At 39.6% G+C, this 26,613-nt stretch overlaps 1 protein-coding gene across 1 annotated transcript in view; it reads left to right on the top strand.

The window, feature by feature from the left end:
• Positions 1–26,613, top strand: part of eif2ak3 (eukaryotic translation initiation factor 2-alpha kinase 3) — a 51,211-nt gene that overhangs the window by 2,718 nt on the left and 21,880 nt on the right. Inside the window, exons 2-4 of the mRNA XM_041812097.1 lie at positions 13,167–13,296; positions 25,827–26,021; positions 26,223–26,353. Of these exons, the coding sequence (XP_041668031.1) occupies positions 13,167–13,296; positions 25,827–26,021; positions 26,223–26,353 (456 nt within the window). The remainder of the gene's footprint in view (positions 1–13,166; positions 13,297–25,826; positions 26,022–26,222; positions 26,354–26,613) is intronic.

Genomic DNA, 26,613 nt, shown 5'->3' with positions numbered 1-26,613 from the left:
CTCTGTGCACCACCAAGGACACAAACTTATCAGGATACAAATGATGATGAAATGACTCATGGTGAAGGTCTTCAAGAAGTATAAGGCTTCTTCTTCTTGTCATCTGCTGCACAGTAGTGAAAGGAAATTGAAAGTAATTGGCAGAGCAGTTTGCTCTGGCAGAAAAGGTCTATTCCCTTGCCTGGCATCTCTGCTGCTGCAGGAAAACTCCTGAGTGACATCCTGCTGCTGGTCACACCCTGTCGCTGCTCCTTTTTTTTCCTTCATGCATCTTCCTTACAGTACCTGTCTGAGGCACCCTCCTTTAGTTTAATTTCCTTTTCTAACTTTATCACTGTCGGTATCTTTCTTTTCTCTTCTCTCATGATCTCTCATACTTGCCACCACTTATTGGCTTTGAGTCCTCTTTTGACGACCTTTCTCTGGGTAATATGATGACAATACTCTCCTTTAGCATTACAAGTAGCATATTATTTCTTTTCTTCTGTGGCACATAAAAAGTAAATTTTGTGTAATTGTGTAATACATTAATGTTAGTTTGTCTTTTTCCAGTGTTGTCAATGCTGCATAATAACAAGCCTTTAAACTGACATCAGTGTCAGTAATGAAAGAGAATTAACTAAGTAGCCTGTGAGGCATCAACAGCAAGAATGAGCAAGTGAATCATTGATTAAAAAGCCTGTCTGTAAAACAAGGAACATATGTACAACATGACAGATGATATAAGAAAATAATGAACTTGAGAAAAGTGTTTTCAGATGTCAAAACACAGCAAGACCTGCGTTGACACCCTGTCTGCACGTCTTTGTTAAGGTCTGTCTCTCCCTTGGAATTATTCTCTTTGTCTTTCAGTCTCTTTTCTCTCATTTGCTTCTCCCCTAATGCCCTCCCTTACCTTCACACATGCATGCTACTTTTAATGTCACCCCTGGAGTATAAACTCTACTCCATGCTCTGTTTCCATCCATCTGTCGAGAGAATTGACGCTGAACTTTGAAAATGTCACAAGAGATGAGGCATGATATAGGTGTTTCCTAACAGACAGGTCTATCTTATTTCCCACACCATCAGCAGAAGAGAAAGTGTATTTATGATGTCAGATACTGGGGGGGACAATGCATCACATTGTTTTTAGTGGAAATCGAATTATACTGATAGCTTTTTTTTTTATATATATATATATATATATATATTTTGGGGCGGGGGGGGCTTTTCATGCCTTTATTAGAGAGAGGAGGATAGACTTGGGAACAGGGAAGAGAGTGGGTAGAGACATGTGGTAAAGGGCCACAGGCCGGATTCAAACCCAGGCCGCCCGTGTAAATGGTGGGCGCCTTAAACCACTCGACCATCTGCGCGCCCAATAGCTCTTTGATACTGTGATCATAAAGATGTAAGTCCTACACACTGTATGTCTGATGATATATTGTTTCTGATTATCAACATCCTAGCTCCTGCACACTATCTCAATTGTACTAATCTGTTGGAAAACTTGTGGGAAAGTGAGTGGACCAGGCTAGGAGTGAGAGGTTTTCTATTTTTCAAAAGTTCCATCCACTTTTAAAAAAAATGTTTCCTTCATATTTGTGCAATTATAATTATATTGGTGCAATAATGATTTATTTAGCATTAGGGATGCATGATATCGGATTTTTACTGATATTCCAATTTCTGCGTAGCCAGTAACAATGCCAGTTTACAGTTATATGAATGTATTTCTTTTTTTTCTTTTTCTTTTTTTTTCAAGATTTATTTTTGGCATTTTTGCCTTTATTTGATAGGACAGTGGATAGAGTTGGAAACAGGGAAGAGAGCGGGGAGAGACATGCAGGAAATAGTGCCATTTGAACCCAGGTCGCCTGCGTATATGGCGCGCCATATGAATGTATTTCTGACCTAAAACTTAAGCCGTATAAACACACTTTAAAGTTTAAGGAATGAGGATAAACAAACAAAAAAACTTTAGCTGATGTAGGTGTGTTGGTTCCGCCTTAAATTCAACAAACTTATTTGTACATTTGCTGGTATTTACTGCCAATTTATTGGTTGGTTGTGAATTTTCATGTCTGCCAATTTGAACATCTGTCAATTCCAACAACATGTTGATAATATTGCGCACTATTTTGCATTTATTTTATTTAAGAAACATTTTTACGATTGGAAAAAAATCAAGCAATATTGATACATTCCACTGCAATGAACATAGAAGCCCTTGACATCCAGTACAAGGTAATTTATCAAACACTGCAGGCAAACTCATACACACTCTCTAAATTGCACAATACACTACATTTAAAAAGGGGATGGAACTGGTGGAGAATAAGTATTTCCCTATTTCTTGCCAGACCCTAAATTTGTCCAAATTTTGCTGACATATTTTGAAGCAGTTGAACATCAAAATAATACAGATTTTATTATTTTTAAATGCATAATATGTAAGAGTAAAGACAGTTTGATCAGCCTCAATGTACCGAGATGTTGCCACGGTTCTTTTTAGTGGATGGGAGTTTTATTGGACTTAGAAATTAAAAACAAAAAATAGACATATATTGGTTGTCTTGAGTCTCTGTTGTTGCTTCCATGCTATCAAACTGGCATCAATATTAGTATGTATTTTTACTAGTATTGTATCAAAATTTTGTTGCTGGTATTTTGATAGCTGTTTGTTATGCCTTTACAGAGAAAAATTACTCACAAATACATATTGTGTATCACCATTCAGCTAAAAAAAATATCAAGGTAGGATTCTGGCCCACGTTGCCTTTCCCTATTAGAAACAAATGGCCGTGAACTTTGACTTCAAATGGGATAAACTGATACAAAACCCAGCTATGCCTATTGTTAAAACTGTGAACACTTTGTAGGAAGTAGCTGCCTCTACTTCTAACATTAAAACGCCAGCTTTTTGAAGCATGCCATCTCTGTCCTTTCAGTACTTCAGCTGCTGTTGCTGTTGTCCAACTCAAACCGACCAGGTCCTGTGATAAGAAGTGCTACCCTGTGATGATAATAACCCACCCATTTGCCAGAGAAACAACTTCACAGACATGTTAAAATAGGTATTATTAAAAGAAGAAGAATCAAACAAATAAAGCACTTATCTCACTTCTGATAGATCCTTATAATCTCTTTGTAATTTCAGTTTGTTGACAATATCCTAACTCTCACAGTCTGCATCTCTTTGTGTTTTAAAGAGAATGGACTGCCAGTAAAATACCTTTATTTTCTTCCAAATTAGATTTTGGAGTGAACACTTCAAACAAACACTCTTGAAAACATTTCATGCGGACAGCTTGAAAAACAGTCTATGCTCAGATGTCAACATTTTTAACTTTCTGTCAGTCGCTGTTGTTTTTTCCCCGCTCTTCTCTCTCCTCCGCCCCCTTCATTCTGTCATCTATAAATATTCTAGATGTTCTCTTTGATCGTGAATCAGATTGAGACAGGAGCCGCTCTCATGTTGGCTGACGGCTGTCACCTCACCTTTATACTGCCATCTATATGTTAGGAACTCCACTCTGGAGACTTGATGTTTACATCTGTCTCCGCGCATGTGAAGGTGCTGCCAAGTTTGATGCCTTCGCCAGTGAGCGCTCCACCGGGGCCTCCAGCACCTTTGGGAGCACTTGGAGGTGAGAGGAGAGAGGACAGCAGCTTTGTTTGAACTTGCTACCCCCGCCACCACCCTACCCCCTACCCTGTGAACTCCCGCTCCCCCTCTACGCTCCATACACCCCCCTCAGGGCTCAGTAGCGGCAACAGCTCTTCTGGGCCGCCGTGCTCGCCGGCTGGCTCCCACCAGCCTACTGCTTAGCAACAGCCAATCGGCCAGGCTGGGTGACTTGCTGGCCAATTGCGTCGTAGAGAAGGGCTAGTGCTCAGAATTTGAGTCCGCCGCATGGGTCTGGCTATAGTAAGTTGGAAGAGGAGGAGATCTTTTTTTTCCTTTTTTTAATGAAGGGGAGAGTTCATTTCCTGGTTGGGTTTTTTTTTCTTTACTTTGTTTCAGTAGTCTACTCTCTGTAACCAGGGAGATGTTGTGGGTTTTATTAATAGAACCTGTCCCCAAAATAACAGGTCAAGATGAAGAGGATTGAACTCCCACTGGGAAGTTGAAATTCAGCTCTTCAAACTCTGTTCTTGAAACTCAGCTCAAATGCAGCAGTAGTTTTACAGTGGAGAGGTCTTGAAAAGGAGCTGCAAAGCTCAGTGGCCCTTCAAACAAGTTTATATAATCCATTTTCATCTGTTTTAGTGCATTTTCTTCTCATTATATAATCAAGTTTTCATTAGTCTCTGGTTATAGTTGGCTCATAATTTCTTCTGTTGTAGCTCTCTGTAAAAAGGCCATTTTGAACTTTAGATGTACAACAAAAGTTGCTTGAAGACTCTGCAGCAGTTAATGTTTTGGGGATATCCTGACTTTTACTGTCTTTCAGCGTTGTGCATTATATTGAGTTTTAAAGGTAAATATTTTTAATAGATTAAAAAGAGACTCACAGTACTGCACATGTTGATTGAAAGACAGTCTTCTTGAAAAGTTTAGTACAAATTTTATTTAAGAAGAATGTATATTATTAGCAGGGCTGCCAGCATTAAGGCATCAATCACAATCACAACAAGGCCCATAATTAGTTGCATGCTTTATTGTTCCTTGCAGCACACTTTGGTTTAACTACTGCAGCATCTCTGTGCAGCCACTGTGATGTAAAATAAGTCAACCACTGCTCCTTAATGTCTTATTTCAGTTTTAAAAAACTCAGTGAACAAGACAAACTTTATCTGCAGCATGTGTTTTCACCACTTTCACTTCCTTTCCTGTGGCTAAGATCATGCTGTCATCCTCAATATACCCAGTGGTCTTTAAAAATAAAAGCACAACTGTATCCAGACAGGTCAGTTTCCCTTAAGCCAGCCCTGCACTGAAACAGTTTTTTAATGTGAGAAACTCCATGGGGACGTATAATTACAGACATAACTGTTTTTTTCTTATTGTTGATGGTGTGCAACGAGATGATAAACATAGCACACCACACACAAACAGATTCTGTTCACCAAACATTAGAGCCATGCCTCTTAAAGCTCTAAATCTCATGCTGTCAATTAATCAGCAAGTTGTTCCTACCTATCTGAACTTTATGCTCCACTTTAACTGTCATTGTCTTGGCTGTGTTTGTTGTGCTTCCTTCTTTGGTCAGTTTGCTTTCTGATTGGTTATTCAATTCAACAAGCTTTATTGGCATGGAAGCTTTTGTTTGTATTGACAAAGCATTCCTCCTTTCCACAAAACAATCCTTCTCATCCTGGCTGTCCTTGGTGTTCCCCCTGCACAGCAGAGTTTCTGATCATAAACACTGACTGAACATGTCTTATTTTTACTCTTGAATTGGAGCTGTTCAGGTCATCTTCAGAGCAGATAAGGGGGTAAAAACCCCTCTCACACTACGGGAATATCTGACAAGATGACCTTTAGAACCTTCAAATAATCAGGCCTTTGTTGACCGTAGTTGGAAAGGTGGAATCAAGCAAACAGTGGGCACAGTTATCTTGTAGTATATACCTAGCTTTAGTTTTAAGACAGCAGAAAAATCCAAAATAAAACAAACAGCTTTAAATGCAAATAGTGGAATTTTAAAATACAACACAAAGGAGGTGCAATTACTACAAAAATTGTGTGATTTATTACAATTAAAGAATAATCCCTTGGCAGCCCCAATTATTATTAAAATTCAAATTATTTTAATACGTGTTTTGATACCACAGATCATTAGAACAAATAAGACTTTATCATTTTAAATCTCATAGTATTGAATTGCTTGGAAAGTGTTGAAAATTTTAACACACAGAAATGTTGCCAATGTTTTTGTACAAATCAGACACTGTGAGTTTTTCTGCAATTTTTGAAAATTAAAAACAACAAAATGTCCTACATTTGGTGTTTACGACTTGTTTTGTTGCTGTTGTATCAAATGGGTACTAAAAATTATATATATTTTTTTACCAGTCATATCAGAGATGATACTTTAGGTATTGTGACAAACATTTATTATTTCATGACAGAAGAAAGTTTTGAAATGTGATATTTTAGATCATATCACCCAACCCAAGTGTCACTTAAACCAGCTTTTTGACTTTCCTTGCACTTGATCAACACTGTGACTCATAAAGAGCCCATCCGTCTCATTCAATGAAGTGTTTGTTTCATAACCACATGTAGTGACAGAAATAGTAACCAGTTCTTCACTAATGTGATGCTAAACAACACTGGTTCTGAATATTATTACCAAGAGGAGTGAATTTTTTAGGTCAGTGGCTATTTTGGTAAGCCGGCAGGACCCATCCTGCAGCACTGCAGTATGGGTGGGGCAGAGGCAAAAAGGTGGGATGCTCAGAGGGAGGGAGGGAGGGAGGGAGAGAAGGATGAAAACAAGGAGTTAGCTTCTAGTTAGTAGGACCATGCTGTCTTGTTTTCACTCTCGATGGCTGTTCACTGCTTAGCAACAACGAATCAGATCCCTAGATCAGAACTGCAGGACAGCCAATCAGCAGGCAGGAGCGTGGCGCCATAGAGTTTGGATTTTACCACGTGTGAGAAGATAAGAGTTGAGAGGGGAGCGCAGTTATGCAGGAGGAGAGAGAGAGCGATGGCTTTTAAATAGTGTGTCTGTGTTTTTATGCCCGCACTAGAAGTTTTTTCTACAACCACACCCTTTGCTCTCTGCTGCAGTGACCCCACTGGATGATTTTTAAAGCAGACTGCAATGTTTGCACGTCTGTCACTTATTAAGCACACTTCAGCTGTGGTGCCAGAGCAATAAAAATGATAATTTGTTTTTCTCACAGATAAGGAGGGCAGTTATATAAACCTTCAGCTCCAATTAAGCTTCTGTTATGTCATCTGTGATTATTAATGTCCCTTTAGGATTAGTGTCATTTCACAGCCATGCTAGTTGATTCTCTTTTTTTTTTAACTTAGGCATTTAATCTAGTCTTATTATAAGTGTGTATTCATATGTGACATGTTAGTCAGGTCTGGTTTCATGCTATGCTTCTGCCTGCAGGTACTTAAGTCTTTAAATATCCTGCAGTGAATCATGGGATTAGCGAAATTGGAGACTGAAAAGACTCAAGTATTTACAAGTGCATCTTTTCCTTTAGGGTGTCTTTTATTTTTCACTGGAGCCCGTTTGTTGCTGGTGTTTTTTTCTCTTTTTACATTTCCTCAGTTTTGCTCTAATTTTGATTAAATAAAATCACATCTTTAAAAGACTGGCCTCCTTAGCTCCCCATAAGAATGTGCCCAGTTTTAGGGAATGCACTTGACTCTGGTGCAGCTGGTGGAGCTGGGTGCGGCCGGCTCAGAGCTGCAACCATAACTTTCTCTCCACGTGCTCCCCATGCTCTCGTATTTTTGTTCTGCCTCTCGGTGGCTGTGCAGCAGGCTGACTGGCAGCTGCGCGGCAGCAGAACTCCACACTCCAGCGTGCATCCAGGCTGCTCGCTGTTGCATGGTTACAGGCACTTCCACCCTGCCATTGGCTCTGAGTGTGCAGAGCTGCCTGTGCATTGGCTGAGCAAGGAGAAAAACACAGCTTTCATTGGCCTCTGAGATGTTGGAGCTTGTTGTAATTGGTGCAGCTCTACGGCTCCCGCTCCTTGGAGACTCTGGCTGTGTAAACATCCTGGTTGTTTCTTTCAATGGAGTGTGTTTACCAGCTCAGTTTTTGCCGGTGTGTGCAGACTGAGGCTGAGTGTCTCTGAGGAGAAGGGAGTCTGGTGAGAGGGAGGATAATTGGCTCTCTGCTCCACCATACGCTTTGTGATTGAAGAAGCACCCTGCACCATTATGACACTTTGACAGCATTACAGGCGAGGACACTAACAACCCTCAGTCTTTTGGCAGCATTACCACTCTTCTTCTTTCTCCCTCTTCATTCTCCACTCCGACGTCTTCTTCAGCGTCTCTGCCGCCTGCATCTGTCACATCAGCAGAAGCAGCAGCCCCACAGGCTATGTGTTATCCCTTCGGTGACAAGCGGAGGAGCCGCGTCTCGGGCTCAGACATGGAAAATAAATTGCCCAGAGTTCTAAATGATACAGTAGGGCTGTTTGTTTTGTTTGAGTTGTTTTTATTGTTCAGTTTAGCACTATTTTTGTAGCCTCCCCCTCCTCTTCTCATTCTCTCCATTACCATCACGCTACCTTAGTTGTAGAGTTAAGTGCCCCCCTCCCATCAAAACCCCCTCCCAACTCCTTCTATTCTTTATCTGGAGTACAAAGAGTCACAAAAGCTTTTGATCTTCCTTTCAGAATAAGATTCTTCTATCTCTTCTATCTCACCCTCGTCTCATCTCTGAAGTTGAACTCGATGCTCTCACTGACTTCGTCCTCACTTCTACATTCACAGCATGACTTGGAGGGGGGGGCGGGGCTGGCCCTGCAAAGGCCGCCAAAGCTTCCACCCTCTCAGAGAGCCTACTGCTTAGCAACAACCAATCAGCCTAATATTTTTGGCAGGGTCTCACAGCCAATCGAGGGGGTGAGAGAAAGGTTTTAGCGCTCTGTTTTTATTGGTGGCTGTGTGAAAAACAATGTTTTTCTTAGTACTCTACTCTTTAAGGCTATAGTGGCAATGCTGATAAAGCCAAGAACAGATTTAGGGAGATAATCTGGGCTTTGATGGAGCTGAAAGACGCATGGCTCATTACTGTTAAGTGATCTTATTTGCATTTTTATGCAATCTTGCCACTTTAGCTGAGCTGAAACAACTCGCAAGGTCCTGCACAGGACTTGTAACTGTGGAAGCCCAGTTAGGCAACTGAAAAAATTAGTCAGGTTATTATTTTAAAAACACTAAACATTGAGACAAAATTAGGATGTAGTAAGTCTAAATGATGATGTGGTAAGTCATGTTCATGAGATAAAAACCAAAAGATATGAAAAGTGAAAATTATGACATGGAAAGTGAAAATCAGTGGAAAAAGTCCAAATTTTGAGTCATAAATTTGAGTCAAGGAGTCAAAATTATGAGATGGAAGGTTAACGTTATGAGAAAGGATTGGAATTTTAACATGTTGTAGTCAGAGCTGAGAAAAAATGGCAAAACTATGAGATGAAATTTTGAAATAATGAGAAGAGTTAGAATTGTGAGATGTAATAGTCATAATTATGAGTTAACTGCAAGATTAAAAGTTATAATTTTGATTTTTTTATCTCATAATATTGAGTTTTTTATCTTATGCTTTTGACTTTGATCTCTTATTTTGAACTTTTTATTTCATAACTAAGATTTTTAATCCAATTATTTGGATCTTTTTCTACAGTGAGCATCCATATGTAACTCCCTGTGAATGTGTGAAACATCAGTAAAACCTTCCTAAAATTGATCTGCACCCCCGAAACAATCCATTTCCTAGTTGTCCTAAAGCTTTTACATCCTCAAACATGCTCTCTCCCCTCTTGAGTGAAGAGTTCGATAGGTGAGATCAATAAGGGATTATAGCTAGTCAGTAGCAATTTACCTGCTCCATGTAAGTGATGGATAGTGCAGAGCTACCAAGAATCACTCAGCTTAGTTGACAACTGTCACATTTCACTTAAATGAAGATGGAAGATGACAAGCTCTCATTCCAGACTGAGATGGGAAAGTGAAGTATCACACTATCTCTTTTTCCCTTTACAACTGCTGTCTAGTTACCCTCTAGGGAGGCAGTTAAAACCTCACATGGCCCAGTGGACAACAGAGGGAAGCTCTTTTGGTCCCAGCTGTGTGGATGTGAAGCAGTGGGCGTTCGGAGATAGCGTATGTGCTCAGCCGACCCTCACCGGTTAAATAAAGCTAAAAGCCCCGTTGACAGCATCTCCCCTAGACAGATACAAATCAATAGTCAGAGGGTAACCACTGCTAGGACTTAGCTCATGACTGACAGGCAATGCGGCAGAAACCCTCAAGAGTTAACTAAGGGTGGGGCTTGAATGTCTCCATTAATTCAAGTCAGTTGGACTTTTTAAGCCTGGAGTAACTACACGAATGGAAGAACAGTTAACCAATCTATCTGTGTGTGAAACAAGGAAAGAATAAAACTCAGATGAAGGATTTGCACTTTACTACTAATGGAGAAAAAAACCTTCATCACCCCCATCCATCACTGCAGTAGTTTGAGAAATCTTTTCTCAGGGGTAAAGCTCGTAGGTGCTGTGAGAAAACCTAAGCCCATTCATCATCTAAGGGAAAACATTGTCACCACCTGCATCTTATTTTACCCCCTGTATCTTATTTTTAGCTCCTCACTGAGTCTCTGCTAACTATACATCTCAATGAAATATGTTGAAATACATCCTTAATAATTTACTATGACACTTTTCAAAGTGTTCAAATTATTTTGTGCATTTCTTTGGTATCCAAACATAAATATTTGAGGCACCATAGTAGTGATGAGCAATTTGGCCCCCCCCCCCAAAAAAAATCAGACTTCTTTATTTCTGTTTATTACTATCAGTATTTACTCTGTCAGGGTAAGGCGGGAGTCTTTGCCCCAAGTAAGGTAGTATCATGATAATGGACCATGAGATTAAGAGACAGATTGGTGGTGTCAGCAATGTTACAGATATAATAAACTGTTGTGGCAGAGAAGGAGCTTTTTTTGGAAGGTGAAGCTTTCAATTTCCCATTTGTCCCTATCTATGGTCAGGAGCAGTTGAACTGAATTTCCTCAGGATGGACAGCCTTACCCCCAAATTCCATAAGTTCCCATTTTTTTTGCAATTTTTGCATTTCCACTGCACATGCTCAGGTCCTTCTCCAACTTCTCCAGCTTCTCCAGCGTGTCCCTGAAGCACTGCTCCACTCTGCTCTGCTACATATACACGCCAGGTCTGTTTTCAGTGCTGGCCATGGCCAATCCATGTCAGTCCACAAAGAGCAGATCAATCCAAAAAACAGGAAAAACAAAACTGTGAATCATCAGATCCGCTTCAAAATACGACAAATGCACGGACTCCTGTTGGTAAATCATAAAATGTCTCATCTTGTTATGTCTCATCCTGTGACAAGTCACCAGTCAGTTGGTTGGTCACAGAGCTACTGCAGCGCCATTGACAAAGAAAAGTTAACTTTCAAGGTGAAAAAAAAAAACAGAATTTAACACCACAAATCCTTTGTAAAACATAAACCTTTAACCTCCTAATGTACCAACCCATGGCTGAAGCAAGAACAATCATGGAAAATGATCAAAACGAATGGGAAATCAACAACCAAAAAAGGGTGAAATTATCTGTCCTTTTCATACTCTTCCAACGTGAACCCATAGTTCTCCCATGATCTTGTGATCTCAAGTTTTCAGTTGCTCAGGGCTACGCTCCAGGCACGCTTCTAGTAGGCGATGGCCAACTGGAAGTTGTGGGCACTGTCGTTGGAGCAAAGTGCTGTGCACCTGGGATGCAGCCCAGACGGAGTATGTGGAATTTGGGGGTTAAAGATGGTTTGAGGAGCTTGGACATCTGAACTGAGCTGACAGTAGAGCTGCTACTTTTTTGCACCAAAAAGAGCCAGTTTAGGTGGTTTGGGCATCTGATCAATATGCTTCCTTGTCACCTCCGTATGAAGGTCTACCAGGAAAATCCAAATGGGAGGAGACCAACAGGTAGACCCAGAACTTGTTGGAGGAATTGTATATATTATAGATCCTCCCCCAGGAGGAGTTAGAAAGGTCACTGGTGAGAGGGATGTTCATTGAAACTCTCATTTATATTCTATAACGATCCAAGTTCACTTTGATAATGCTTTCACTACTATATTATTAAGAAATGGTTTAAATGGTTTAAATGGATGTAGATATGGTTATGGACTGATTTTTTTTTTCAGATGTATTTTTTACTTCTGCAGTGTAGGTTTGTCCTGATTAAGTCAAAATCTTCAAAGTTTATCACTATTAGGATAATTGGCTTTATCACTTTCCAGTGATAATAATGATGTATCCCCCTTCCCTACATCAAAGTCCTTATTACTAGTGATTACAAAATGTCTTTTATTTTATCCAACAGGTTTAATAAGAGGATTTAATTAGTGTTTTGCTTAAATTGCAAAAACCTGTTAAAGTCTCCAAAGGATTTGGTTGTTTTCTTTACAAAGCTGATATGCTCTTTCTGTGAGCTGTCGTCGTGGGCAGTGGAGCCAGTATTTGTGAATAATCTGCCAATATTTGAGCGCCTAGAAGACAGCCAAGACTAATCTGAAATGTCACTGGACAAACCCATCAACTCTAAATAAAAGATGTTCTTTGTGTCCATATAAAACATGGTTTTACATGTAAATGGGCTTAATTTCATGGCAGTGATAACAGTTTTAAGAATGAGAAAAGTAACAGTTGTGTTTTTTTAAATACTTGAAGGAGATCAGTCCTTTCTGACTGCCACTTTTATTTTTTTTATTTTGATTAAGAGTCTGGTCTTAAGTTGAGTCCAGAGCGGTTCAAATGTGCGCCTTTGTGAGGCCATATCAATTTTAAACTCTACTAGAAATTATTTGCATCTGTTGATGTTACACATTTTTACCTATTACTTGCTGTTTATGCAGAGTATACAGTTGTATCCCAAGTGTTTTCATCCAGCATATCAGCCTCATTTGCAGCATAATTTACCCCCTTCCTGATGTATTCCTGTTTTCGTTCACTAACAACAGATAATCAAGGGCCTCACACATGTTCATACAACATTTTTAATAGGAATAAAAAAGTGGGGTGTCTGGTTTGGTTTCAACAATCTCCAGGCCTGGTCCCATCTTTAATCAACATGCCAACCCAGACTGGCTGACAGGATGGGGTTTGTCGTGGCGCAGGTGTGCGGTTGGCTGCAGTAGAAGGTCACCTTCATTATTAAACAAGGGTGAGGACATGGGAGAGAAAGAAAACATCTGCACACCACTGTGCAATTCTTCACCCTTAATGTCTTGTCAGTGATCGAGCTGAACTTAAATCCCTACTGGGAAAGAAAGCTTTGAAGGACAATGCTGGTGTAATGTGTTTCATGTAAAAATTAACTTGCAGAGACTCACTTCTGCCTTGACAAGTGAAAAACACCCTTGTCAACCTTAGAGGACGTAAAGCTGCATTTAATATCCACAAATCATCATTGTATTGAGTGCTGAAGTGTCTGTATTCTGTCCTCAGGTCTCTTGTGATCATCAGCACCCTGGATGGGAGGATCTCTGCTCTGGATCCTCACAATCAGGGCAGGAAGCAGTGGGACCTCGATGTTGGCTCAGGGTGCCTGGTGTCCTCTAGCCTCAGCAAACCTGAGGTACAAATACGCATATTTCTCCTGGTTTATATATTTCTAAAAGGAGGGGGAAACAAATTCCTGGTTATTTACTTCTGCACTTGTATATATAAGAACAGTAATAGGTACAGAGACTTTTTCAGGTTGTTTTACAAGACGATGGTAGCAGCTAATTCAGACAAATTTGATGACCTCAGTATCACCAAACAAAGACATTACTGAACATTAATTTCAAAAGATAGCTATATTTATACACTAAAGTTTTATTAAACATTGGTCTATAATAGATTTCAGATACTTACCAGGCCAGCAGATAGTGTAAAAGAATGTTTTGAATCAATATCAGTAAGCCCTTAGTTTATACAGTTCTGACATACAGGTTTTTTACAAATTGAAGATACATTATATAGTAGAAATTTTAGAGTGGAATGTCTGTATTAGTTCAAAAAGTGACTATTTCTTTGTATATGTTTTTATTTGAGGCCTTACAATATTTCAAATATTTCCTAAAGTCTTCAAAGACAGAGAAATTCTTCATTTCTAGAATTGTAACGGGACATGTCTTGCTATTGAAGTTGCCATCAGTTGTGAGTTCCATCAGCCAAATTCACCTCCCTAACATGAAAACTCCCCACACTCAGCATGTCCAGCGAGCTGACACCAGCACTGCCCACTTCCACGGCAAATCTGTGCAATCCCAGAATGCACATGTGCTCTGGGATCTAAAGACGTGATTGTGTTGACAAAATGCCAGTTTTGTAAATACGCCATTTTATTTGCTGTTTTTGTTTAACAGTCTTCCATCAGAACAAGTTAACAGTGGACAGCACTGGTCTGTACTCGTCATATTGTTTTGATTGGGAGCCCCCTGGTCACAGAATTTTATTTAGTGTGCGTTCGACTTGAGAAAATCTTTTGAAATCCACATTATATTTAGAGAATCAGATGTTCATGTGGTAAAAAATCTAGATGTTTTGTTCCTTTTTCTGTTTTTCTCTTTTCTGTTTTCAGCCTATCACTTCACAAAATTCTTCAGCAGTACTTTTATTAAGTCATCTAAGCAACAGTGCTCTAAAAGCTTTACTCTCTGCATAACATAAAACATGAAACTATCCCGGTTAAGTGACCAGCACATCTTTTCATCTGTCTGGAGCATACTTTTCTCTTCCAAAATAAAAGCAAATTTTTTTAGAACAGGGAATATCGTAATTGTAAGATGTACAAAAGACTAAACAAGAGCAGAGAAATACGAGAGGGCTGTAAAAATGTCTGTTTACCTTCACTTGGTAACTGAAAAAACCTGTAATTTAAGCAACAATATTGATTACCATTGAGTAAAATGCATAGATGAGGACTAATACTGAACATTTGATGTTTTTCTGTGACTTGGTCCCTTTTTTAACCAAAAAAAAAAAATACAAATGCTAGTCTGTGGAGCTCAAAAGTTTAAACAGCCCGGATTGGCAGGTTTAGAATATAAGAAAGCCCTTTCAGTTGTCTTCAAATACACAAAAAGGTCATCCACAGCCACTTAAAGAGTTCAAACTGACTTTTTCAGCTGATTAAAATCTATTCATTGATGAAAAAGTGAATTTCCTTCGGTCCTGACATGTCAGTGTAAGGTTAAGGATGCAGGCTCGCCTGAGTCTTTGCCTCAGAAAAAAACCCTTTCCCTCTTGGCTTTCCATCTATAGACTGTAAGCCCAGCAATTGAACTCTGTGCACTTTGAACAGCCAGCCAGGGGTTGCTGTTGCTTACATTTATTTCATACACACAATACACAGCAGACATACTGCACTCCCCCACAGAAATCTGTGAGTAGCTATATCGCCTGGAGGATTAGCCTCTTTGTCGACTGTATTGGTTTACACATACAAACACAGTAAGACCCCCGTCTGTACGTGTATACAGAAGCTTTAACCGCCCACACCGACATGCTGAAAGTGAAGTGTAGCCCACAGCGAGACCGGAGTCTCGCTCTCTGAGATGCAGACTAGAGAATATCTCATGGTTCACTTTGATGTGGACTCGCTCTGTGGTTGTGAGAGTTTAGCCTCAGGGAAAAAGCCTCTGATATTAACAAGGGTCTGGGTGGCTGCTGAGATCAGATTAATGTTCATCTGCGGCTGTGGGGAAGGCAAGTTCGAGGGTAATGAACTCTCTGCTTTAGAAGTCAAGTGCTAGAATAAAAAAGCATCAACCAGAACTAGTTCATGGAGTTTAATACCTTCTGACAGGTGTTTTTCCCCTCAAAAGGGGCTTGTTATGTAGTTTTTGGTTCCCACAGAGGAATATGATGCACTCAATCCAGCAGTGGGTAACAGATGAAAAAGCCAATCCCAGTTGGCTGTATTAACACTCACCACTTGAAGGAAAGCACAAATTAGATGAAAAATTCAATTCTTCTAGAGTCCACATATTGTAACCATGATGTTACTTGCATCCTTTTAGCATTAAAACCTCCCATAAAAGTGGGTGAAGTGTTACCCTAGTGTGTGCTAATTAGCATGAAAAATCTGAAGCCTGGAAGTTCCCTGATTAGCAATCCGACAATTAAGAGGAGGGAAGTAATCAATGAAATCAGCTGCTCTAGTGTGGGTTTGAAATGAAATACCAAAAATCTTGTTCTTTGTGATTGCACATGGGTGCTTCTGTTTCTGTGTTCAGGAATTTGAACATTCAGCAATTCATCATTCATTCTTTTCTCTTCTTTTTCTCTTGTCCTCAGAGATTATTATGTGGGAAACCCCTAAAGGTACCTCACAGCACTTAAAGCTTGAGATTGTGTGAAGAGAGATGGGCTTTTCCCTGGCTGCACAGGAATATAGATTTGACCTTGAATATAAAGTGGCACAAGTTATAGCTTTGGTGATTTCCATGCCTTCAGTTGAAGGATTAGATGATTCTCTATGGTAAGATCAAAGTCTTCTATCCACTGAATAAAAATAAAGTTTTCCCAAGCAGTAAATGCGCCTTCCTCCTTTTATGTCTTTTGTTTTTTCTCTGTTACAAACGCAGCATACAAGGAGATATTCACATTCATAAGCTTGCCTTATAATAAGTGGAAGTGTAAGAACTTGCACAAATTAAAAAAATAAGGAAGGGTGAGATGCTTCTTTAGGCATTGAGCTAATTTGAATTACTTACCCAATACAAACCACTATCATCACTTACAAAGATGCTAATTGTGAAGATTTATTTGTCATTGCTTTCTTTGGTGTAAGACCACCATCACATTTGTCAACATTTTCTGTCACATGTGAACATGAAATCAGAGATTTTGTCCAACAGGCAATTAACTACCTTTGTTAATAAAAAAAGAAAACTCTACTTTGAATCAGTATCTAGATATATGCAATGCAAGCATAGCATTACATTGATAAAACACAACAGATACACATCAGCCACTGACATCTGTTCATCCCACATTACTTGCAGATGTCAACCTGTCAACAGGGCTGATATCAGCCACTATCAATATTGACCTAATACACAGTTCATCCCTAATTACTTTCATAAAATGTAATTATAATTGCTATAATATTGCTGTCTCAGTGTGCAGTTTTACTGTGTTCAATCTGTTTTTGAGGATAGGGATGCACAGCATTATTGGCATGGTGTCTATATCAGTAGATATAAGGATAGTGGTAGATATCAGAATTTCTGCCAGTATTTACAACCAATATAACACTCAGCAGTGGTCGCCCCCACATGACACTCGGTCACCCCAGATGATTTTTTTCAAGTTCTGTCAAATATTACAGGCTAACGGTTAGCAACAGAAACCAAGCTAGCTACTTCTTATGACATGTCACTATCAAATTTATCATCAAAATAAAGATTTGCAGATAAAACTTATTATTCACAGTTTTGGGGAGGTCGCCCCACATGATATCCAAAAGTGGCAAGTACATTACAGCAGTTAAAAAACAGATTTATTTGCAAATATGAGAGAGACTTCCTAACCTCCCAGATGTTTTGCTGGGTCCCTCAGATTTGTCTGGCTGATGCAATATCCTGTGCTTGAGGTGGTTTTTAAAATAAAAGTCCCAAAATTGTGTTTTCTTGATGGTCGCCCCGGATGATATTTCATAAAATGAACATATTCGGACAACATTCGCTTGTATATTATGATGGAAATGTATGTGCAAATGCTTCATAATTTTGTCAATGAATGCAAATTATCGTAGAAATTATGCCAAGTAGGGCAAGGGATATATTTGAATTGATTTAAAGTGATTTTAAACTGGTTGTCCAAATAGAAGTCAAGGCTGGATGGTCGCCCCACATGATGTTTTGACACTTTAGATAGCAGAAAAATGAACAATAACTAAAATGTTTGGAGAAGTTAGAGAGGGTCTATATATGGAGAAGGTATAAGACATACATGTTATCTTTTTATGTCTTTTGAATTTTTTTTTCAACGGAAAAAATTCAGTTGGACAAAAAAAATAAAGTAGGCGTCACATCATTGACCCCTAATAAGCTCAGATGTTGTTCCTTGAACTGGCAATATGAAACGACAACTCCAGCTGGAGCTGTAGGAGTTAAACTTGCGGCCAGTTCGGAAAACACTAATTTAGCTGGATTTGACTGGACAGCATCATTGCAACCAATCATCAAACATTGGGAATGACAAAGGCTCTTGTAGTTTGACATAATCAGCGATGTGTCCCGGGCCCTTTATGACCTCGATTTGACAAGACTTGCATGTCAGAATTTTTCTTCCATCTTCTATGTAGTTGACACCCTGGCCTAACATCAACAATGTGCACCATGATGCCTGCCAGTAGGGTAGTATTTGCTCCCCGTCTTTGTATCATCATTTACCAGAGTGACATTATTTAGATCTCCCCACTAAGTTGTTTTCTTCTCTCTCTCCCTGGGGATCTTCTGTTAAGAGTCAGGCTGGCATTGCTAACTAACTGAACTAAATTGCATTTTATCATTACATGCCTGGAGTTCTATTTAAAGGATCATAAGAGCACCTCTGTTGAAGCTATGATCAATACTTCCTGACCTGCCCCCCTGACAACTTCAAACTCTTGCACTGTCGCAAAGACAGTCATGATGACAGCATAACTTGACTGGTCAAGATTGCTCTTATAGTGTTGCCAGTCTGTTAGCCAAACAGGAAAAAAAAAACTGTTGCATAGTTCGACGTAGTGTCATCATAAAAGACAAAAAATGTTTTGTCCTATCTGGCAATTGATTAAGCCTGCAATTAAAAGAAAATTAAATGTATTTAGTTTAGAGACTTTAACTGTGTTTAACAGATATTATTTACAAATTTCAACCTTACATTTTTAATAAGGAAATTAAATAAGTTCTCCATACATGTTTTCAAGTGCCTAGGTGTAACTTTTTATTCAGAATAAAAACAGCAGAGCAGCACCACAATGCAGTTTTTCTGTGTTTCTATTTTCACTTCTTCAAAGTCTCTCTGAGGACAGGTGTGTGAGACTTCACAGGAAGTGTCTAGAAATCCACAGACAAACACACATGTAACATCGTCCTGTCATCCTGCCGTGTGCTCATGTTGTGACAGCCGATGCTGACTGTGATTGTGTGTTTTGGACTCCTATCTGTGTGTTTTCACCTGTTGGCTTTCATTTGGCTGACAGAGCGGAAAGAGGAGAGATGCCTGTCAGCGCTGAACCCACTGACTGGCTGTGACGTCACGCGTGATAATCCCCAGAGACTGCATGTGTTTATGCATTCATGTGTCTTGTGTGTTTTTATTGTGCTCATGTATTTGATGTGATTTTAAATGTAGATGCCCTGTCTGCCCTCTAACCTGGGATGACTGTCTACCCTGTGTTATTTTGTCTGTGTTGGTGGTGGGGGTGCTGCCACTGGCTACTACCACCACCACCACCACCAAAACAACCCACTCCTACACCCCACCCCACCCCACCCCGATGCCTCCTTAGTGCTTAGCAACAGTTTCATTGGTGCTTGCCGGGTCCCTGAGACACGAGTCTGCTCGGTGATTAGAGGCTGGGGGGTTCTGCCGTCATGTCATTGGCTGGCCTTGACATGCTGAGGAGGAAGCAACCAGTCACCTGCTGCTTCCTGGGGAGGGTGCATGCATGTTTTCTTTTTTTTATTAGTGAAATGAAGGACAGCAGAGCTACAAACAGCATTGTCTGCAGAAAAAGAAGCCATCACTTCAAAAAGCCAAGAGTGGCTGTGGGATGTCAGAGGGGGGTGAAGGGTGGGGGTTAGAAAGAGGAAGTCAAGCCAACGTGGCGTGAGTCATGCTGGGGGGCTGAAGCAATGAAGGGCGGGTTGGCGATCAGGGGTGGTGAGGTAATGCCTCAGACCAGAGATGATGTCATCACAGAAGAGACAATACACACATGCACACACCTCTGCTGGCATGCAGCATGTATGAATGAGAGAATTTGATAGATCACTACACAATGACTAACGATTGATCGCCTCGCTGTGACTAATGTGACAAGCAATAACTCTTCCAGCGCAGCGGAGGAAATGAAAAAAGCCAGATGGGCGATATTTTTGGCAGAAAGTCGATCTTTCGCCCTGTCTGCTCGGATACTGTTGTGATTTGTTATGGTTTTTTTCCCCTCTCTGTTTATGTTTTGTTTTGCTCAAACCACCGGTCTCATGCTGTCTGCCGCCTTTAAGTGGAGCATCAGCCTTGTGGGCAAACAGTGGCACATTAGGGGTGGGTGGGAGCTGACACTGTTTGACAGGATTGCTGGAGCGTCAGCAGCCGCGCACACAAACACAGGCACATATTTCTAGAACTGTCCAACCCCCACCTCCACCCCACTCCCTCTGAACCTACACCCCCTCCATCTACACATTACCCCAAAGTGGAATACAATGACATGATTACTAATCACATAATCATCAATTGCCACAGCTCATTTGGATGAATGCCTCCATTTGAAAGATGTAATGTGCCATAACAAGTCTAATAAATACGCTCTGACATTTATAACAGGGTAATGCAGATTTAGTGATGATATTTTTAAGTGCAACAACAGTTATGTGCAACCAAAATGTGAACTTTCACAGTGAAGACATTGACTGAATGCTCCCTGCAGTCAACAGATGAATATCTCAGAATTACTGAATGACTCCCCTCCCAGAGAGAGAGAAACACATCCTCACATTCAAAAGAAGAGAGGGTAAGACATGAATGAGTCCTCTGTAAAATTAATCGGCAAAGGGAATTCATCGTAGGAAAGAAAAACGCTGGGAGAGGGGAAATGTTTTTGCTGAGAGGACAGTTTTTAAACCCCCTTAAATATTTTTTAGGATGGGGTCTTCTTTGAATATTTTATGCTATTTTCCCTAAAATTAAGAAATGTGAAGTCTAATCCTTTTGATGCTTTGTTATTTATTTTTGCCCTTATTTTTTAAATGTAACAGTAAAAGAACCTCACAAATGACCTCATTAATGTAATGCAAAGACCATTTTTATACCAAAGGCATAAAGGGGGAAGGGAGATTGTTTATAATTTTATACAAACCTCCTTAAAGGATACTTTTAATTGGCTTTAATGAGGGTTTATTTTTAACATAATTAAGACAGGGCACTGATATCTTCACCTTAGTTCATAAAAAACACTTTTTTCTCCAACCTTGTTTGTTTCTAAAAGCTGTGCAGCAAATAATTTGAATATTCCAATTGGCAGAAAAACAGATTTACATTTTAACTGAGTGTTTTTTGGAACAATAGCTTGAAGGATTTCTGTAAGCTTTGTGGCACAGATACTCTCAGATATAAATTTTGTAAATCACCCAGCTTGCATAAATCAGAGTCTCATTGGAAACTAATATATTCCTGGAAACATTCTGCAGGTCTGATGCCAAAAAACATAAAAATAGTGACACTATGGGGTAAGGATTATTGGAACTGTCTCTCATTTAACCCTACGTACAACTCCAGTATATCTGACAGTGTAATTGGATAAATGTAGAATCAAGTGGAGAAGGAACAGCATTTCTTCAAAAATCAACCAATGAATTCTCTCACATTTACAGTATTTCAAGATACCCTTGCTTATATCAGTGTTTCCCCACACATAGATGATACCACTGTGAATCTAAAGGTATATACACACAACCACAAAAGGACAACTTCTTTTCTATCTATCCAAGGGATATGGCAGATATTAGCTGAAAAGTTAAATATTTGTATTAGTAGATAGGACCATTTCCGATGTCTCATGTTAAAACTGAAACTTCTGCCTTCATTTTAATAATTCCCTGCAGCCCCTTTCTGCCGAAGCTGACCTGCAATTGTAGGTTAGGATGATCGTTGTGATGAACATCATCATCAAAAAGCTTCCACACATGCAAATCACCTGATGTGATAACAAGTTAGTCATCCCACAGAAAAAAAGATGCTTTAAAGTAATTGAAACTAAGGTGTGATGACAGTTTGAAGGCCCTGTAATTAAGTTCAAATGGGTAATCATTAACCAGCCATCTGTTCCAGTTTTAGGGAGCAGAGTTGATGCAATGATCATGGTTAAAACTGGACACCACTCTGTTTTTCATAAGTCTACTTTAATTTTTAACCTCTTTGGTCAGAATTGACTTCATTAATATCATTCTCAATTCCTGGATATAGTCTGTTTTAATAAACTATTAATACAATTTTACAGCTTGTCCAAAATACAGTTTTATTTCATGTAACACCCTCATGAAACTGCCCTCTGGCAGTGAGAAATGATTTCCTCCTGCTGCACACTTGTAGAAGTTGACAGTCTCAGTTGCTACCTATGTGTTGTAGTCAGTTGTATTCTTTTATCTTTTAATGTATGAAAGTTGTTGGTTTATTGGATGTGCTAAACAATTAGGAGACAGGCCAGGGTTATACATCTATAGGATGCCTTTAGAGAAAACAAAACCTAGAGCAAATAGTGGATTAAAGCTATCCAGATTTTTTTTTAGACTTTTATCTTAGTAGCAGTGTAAGGAGACGTATGCTCCTCAGTTTTTTACCCATCAGTAAAACTTATCTGACTGACTTATCTGTGTTTAGTGATTTAAATTGATGTCCCAGGCTTTTATAAAGTTCCATTTTGACAAAAACTGTAGAGATCAGTAACCACTGCCATGGTTCTATGCCTTTTTTAGCCCTCAGTCCTGGAATGAAAGCTTTGAACTGAACATAGAAAGCTATCTAGGAAGTGACATGGATTGATTTCTCTTTAAACACCAAAAATTAAGCTGCATAAATAATGCAAACTTAAAATGATTTTTGGCCACTTTTTTGGTTTACTTTATAATAATTGAGATCTTTGCAGGCAGGGAAATTCAGTAAGATCACCAAGGGCAGAAATCAGATGAATAAAACACGGTGTATATGTACTGTATGTTTGTTGTCAGGTTGAACAGCTGATAGAGGAAGTCGGGTGACAAAGCCCTGAGCTGGATCAGTCTCAGATTAAGGCATCAGGAGCTCGATGACTCATCCACAGCTCTGAGAAGTTCCCTTCTGCTGTAAACCTCTTTGAACCCCCTTAGCCATTCCACCATGGTGTGATGTGATGGTCAGATTGTTAACCCCTCCTCCTTTCACTTGCTAAATTTATCCTCATCTTGTCTTTAAACCTAACCCCTCCTCCCCCCAAAAAAGATGACATCACCTCTGCTCTTGGCTCTGCTTTCGAGTAAATCACCCTGTCACACGTTTCTGCCTCCTGGCATTTTTAATCCACCACTAAGCTATTACACTGACTTCTTTTATAGTCCGACAGAGGGCCCAAACCAAAGTGATTTATAGGATACAGGTTCAATACTACCAGGATCTAATGTCTCCATCCCTTTGTATCTGTCATAAGAACAGGATTTTAAACCAGCCTTTGCTTAATATCTTTTTTAGAAAGAATGAGTCACAACTTGGACCACAAATAAACTCTTTCTTTTCATGACAGCCTTTGTAAATTAAGGACTAAAGTGCCAGAAGAAAACAGTCACAACCCCTGATGAGCTAAAGCTATGGAGGCTAAATCAGGATTAGTCTGAGATTTTAACAATGATGTCATTCTTGCTGCACCCCCCTGCAGTGAGCACCCAATAACACGCACGCACATCTACAGTTCCACACATATCTACAGATCCAGGTTAATTACTTAGGCTCTTAGTTGTGTAATGGTCCCAAGCCTGTGGATTCAGTCCAAGTGTGCGGGGGCTGAAGCTGCTGCTGCTGTGTGGGCCGATGTGTGTCGGCCAGTGTTGTCTGTGTGGGCTGATGTCTTTGTGCTTGAACCCTTGTCTGTCTGAGCTGAAAATCACTTTTACAAACTGTAACAGAAAATACAGTAGGTTTGGTAAGTGTTTGAGGTTATTGCATCAGGCAGGAGTAATGCAGGTAGGAAATAACACTATTTTATTTATTGACACCAGAGCAGAGTGCTATGATATAATTTCACTTTTTGCAGGTGTTGCAGTATTACCTCACTGTGTTATCAGGGCTTGTTAACTTTAGGAGGAGGAGTTAAGAGCACACAACAAAACAAAAAGGTTTATCTGAAAAGAGGTGGATTCAAAGTATATCACCCATATTATCAATAATTCAGTGACATTATCCTCCAGTCAACATCCTCTTTGGCCAGTTACCAAAATTTTGGTGTATAAAGTATATTTCAGACTGGATGCATGGCAGTCCCATCTTGGGAGCCTCATAGTTTGGTTTTTGCTTTGGCTTTCAGACTGCCTGCTGCTTGAGTGCTGCATCTCATATGCCTTATAAGCATATGATGAATGCCTATTTTTTCTTGAGACATGCATGTCTCTCAACCTAAGTAGACAGGGAGATGATAGAGAGTAATATTTAACTTGTTTTTCCAAATATGTATGTCCATGTTGGTAGATTATGTTTGCAATGTGTTTCTTGATGAGCCAGATGAAGGTCTCCAACTTTTGGGAGTGTTTTCTTTTTCCACACGGGTCGAATATATCACGAGGAAGATAAACATAGTACTAGTACACTTAAGGTTTAACATATCTTTGGAGAAACTCATCTCATTTGTACAGAATGCTTTTATTCTGAATTCTCCTGTCTGAATGGATCAAGTCACTAGTAGGGAGATTTATTGAGGTGAAATTTTAGAAGAAAGAAAAAGCTCTGACAGCAAGGGGATGCAGCCAACAGCAGCACACACATCAGGTATGAAAGCCACAATGGTGCAAGCCAGAGTGGACATACTCCCAGTCTGATATTAGTCTAAGACATGGATGCTTTTAAATACCTGTTTTTCCATCCGAAAAAGGGGGCTTGGTCCCATTTACCGCGTGCAGCTGCCACTGTCACATATTGCACAAGACCTAATGCGATTGAAAATTCTCCCCATTTACATTGTATTGCAAGCCACTTCTGCACTCAGAAGGTGTTGAAATGCATTACAACGCAGACCAAACCAGTGGGGGGTTCGTGCCACTTTTAAACTGCCTTCTCCCTTGTTAGTTCATAATCCTGGATTTAAAGAAAACAGAGAGTGAGACTGTCAGAATTTTAAATACTTTTCAGCACCACATGTTCAAATAGTTTACAATCTCAGTTATTTCAGTGTTTGATAGTGTCAAAAGATAATTAAGGTTTAGGAAAACTTCAGGTCATCAGTTATGTTTTTAACCAAAAGCTGCCTTGAGCAATAACAGTGTAATACAAATACACTGTCAAATAACATCTTGGCAGTGTGCTTTCCCTTTTTTTCTGTAATTAAAGAGAAGAAATCAAAGGCCACCAGATGCCTAGTGGTAAGGTCACACCCAGTGTTCATGCTTGAAGCAGACAGCCTGGGTTCCAGTTGGACTTGCAGCTTCTTCCTGGCATGATTTCTCACAGTCTTTCCTTGATAAAAGTCCAAAAATAAACCTAATATAAAAAAAAAGAGCAAAAGGGGAAAGATCAATACTGGGTGCCAAGGACTTGTATTTTTGTTGGCATGGTATTAAAACTGTTAACAGCTACAACAGATTTAAATAAGTAAAACCAAAGTTTGAAATAGATAATATTTTCCGCACTGTTAATCAGCTAAAATCTCTTCAGTTGAATGAGAGGAAACACTCATTTTGCAAAACATTCATACTGTTGAAGGTAAACGTACAGTTCAACCTTAAAGCTAATCTTTGTAGATCAAATGTGCCTAATTATCAGCAAATTTTTTCTTGGCCCTTTTTTTTCCAAAAGAAGTTTACATAAGTACACCTCAGGCTCTGAGTGATCAAAATAAACTTGTTTAGCAACCAGGTGACAGGATATTTTCTTATGAGGATAAGATAACAGCAAATCAAGACAAGATATCAGGATAAAAGTGTCTGCGTAACAAAGCAAAGTTCCTGGCAACCCTTTCTGGTGGAGATGTTATAATAGGTAAATTTAAAATCTAGATTCGTTGCACATGTAAAAAAAACATTGTAAATATAAAACATACTTAAGTAGAGCTTGTTACCTCTGTTTTAAGTGAGAATATCCCACTCTTTCCTCTTTGTTAAGCTTGAAGTATTAAAAAAAACAAATAAAAATTTCAAAAACGAACTAACATTAGTTTTTTTCCTGTAGGTGTTTGGTGATAAGATGGTCATTCCTTCACTGGACGGTGCCTTGTTCCAGTGGAACCGGGACAGGGAGAGTATGGAGGCAGTGCCTTTCAGTGTGGAGTCCCTGCTGGAGTCGTCCTACCGGATCGGGGAGGATACAGTTCTGGTTGGGGGCAAATCCCTCACTACATATGGCCTTGGGGCGTACAGTGGCAAGGTCAGTGAAAACCCTGAGATTAAAGCTGAGGAGTGTTACAGAGTTAATGAACTGAATGTCTTGTTTCCCTCTTTTAAAGTTACAGTTATCATACCAAGTAATTCAAAAGTGGTCAACATGATACCAACTTGTTCTCACTCCTTTATGCAGGTATAATAAGTTTCTTTGTAATTTCCTGCTGTTTTTTTTTTTTTTTTCCAGCTTCGGTACATCTGCTCTGCAGTGGGCTGCAGTCGCTGGGGGGATGACGAGACGGAGGCAGAAGACGTGCTCCTGCTGCAGAGGAGTCAAAAGACCGTGCGAGCCATCAGGCCACGATCAGGAACAGAGAAGTGAGTTTTATTCAATCAATCAGTCAAGTCTGTCATTGACATTCAGTCGACCAGTCAGTCAGTGTGAGTCAAGGAGCAGCTGCTTGTTTTGTATTTCAGAGAGCATTAAAGCTGCTCAAATGGCTTTGCTTTCCATTAACTTTCAAGCCACAAGCAGTTTACATTAGCATACTTTCTTTTATCACACTGACTAGACAGATAATTTTAATTGAATTTTTTATCAGGGCGCTGGATAGCCTTCTGGTTGTGTCGCAGGCCAT

The sequence above is a fragment of the Cheilinus undulatus genome, linkage group 18 (assembly GCF_018320785.1).
Source record: "Cheilinus undulatus linkage group 18, ASM1832078v1, whole genome shotgun sequence".
NCBI classification, from domain to species: Eukaryota; Metazoa; Chordata; class Actinopteri; order Labriformes; family Labridae; genus Cheilinus; species Cheilinus undulatus.
Note: the sequence above shows the minus strand (reverse complement) of the source record. Positions and strands in the feature narration are given on the sequence as shown.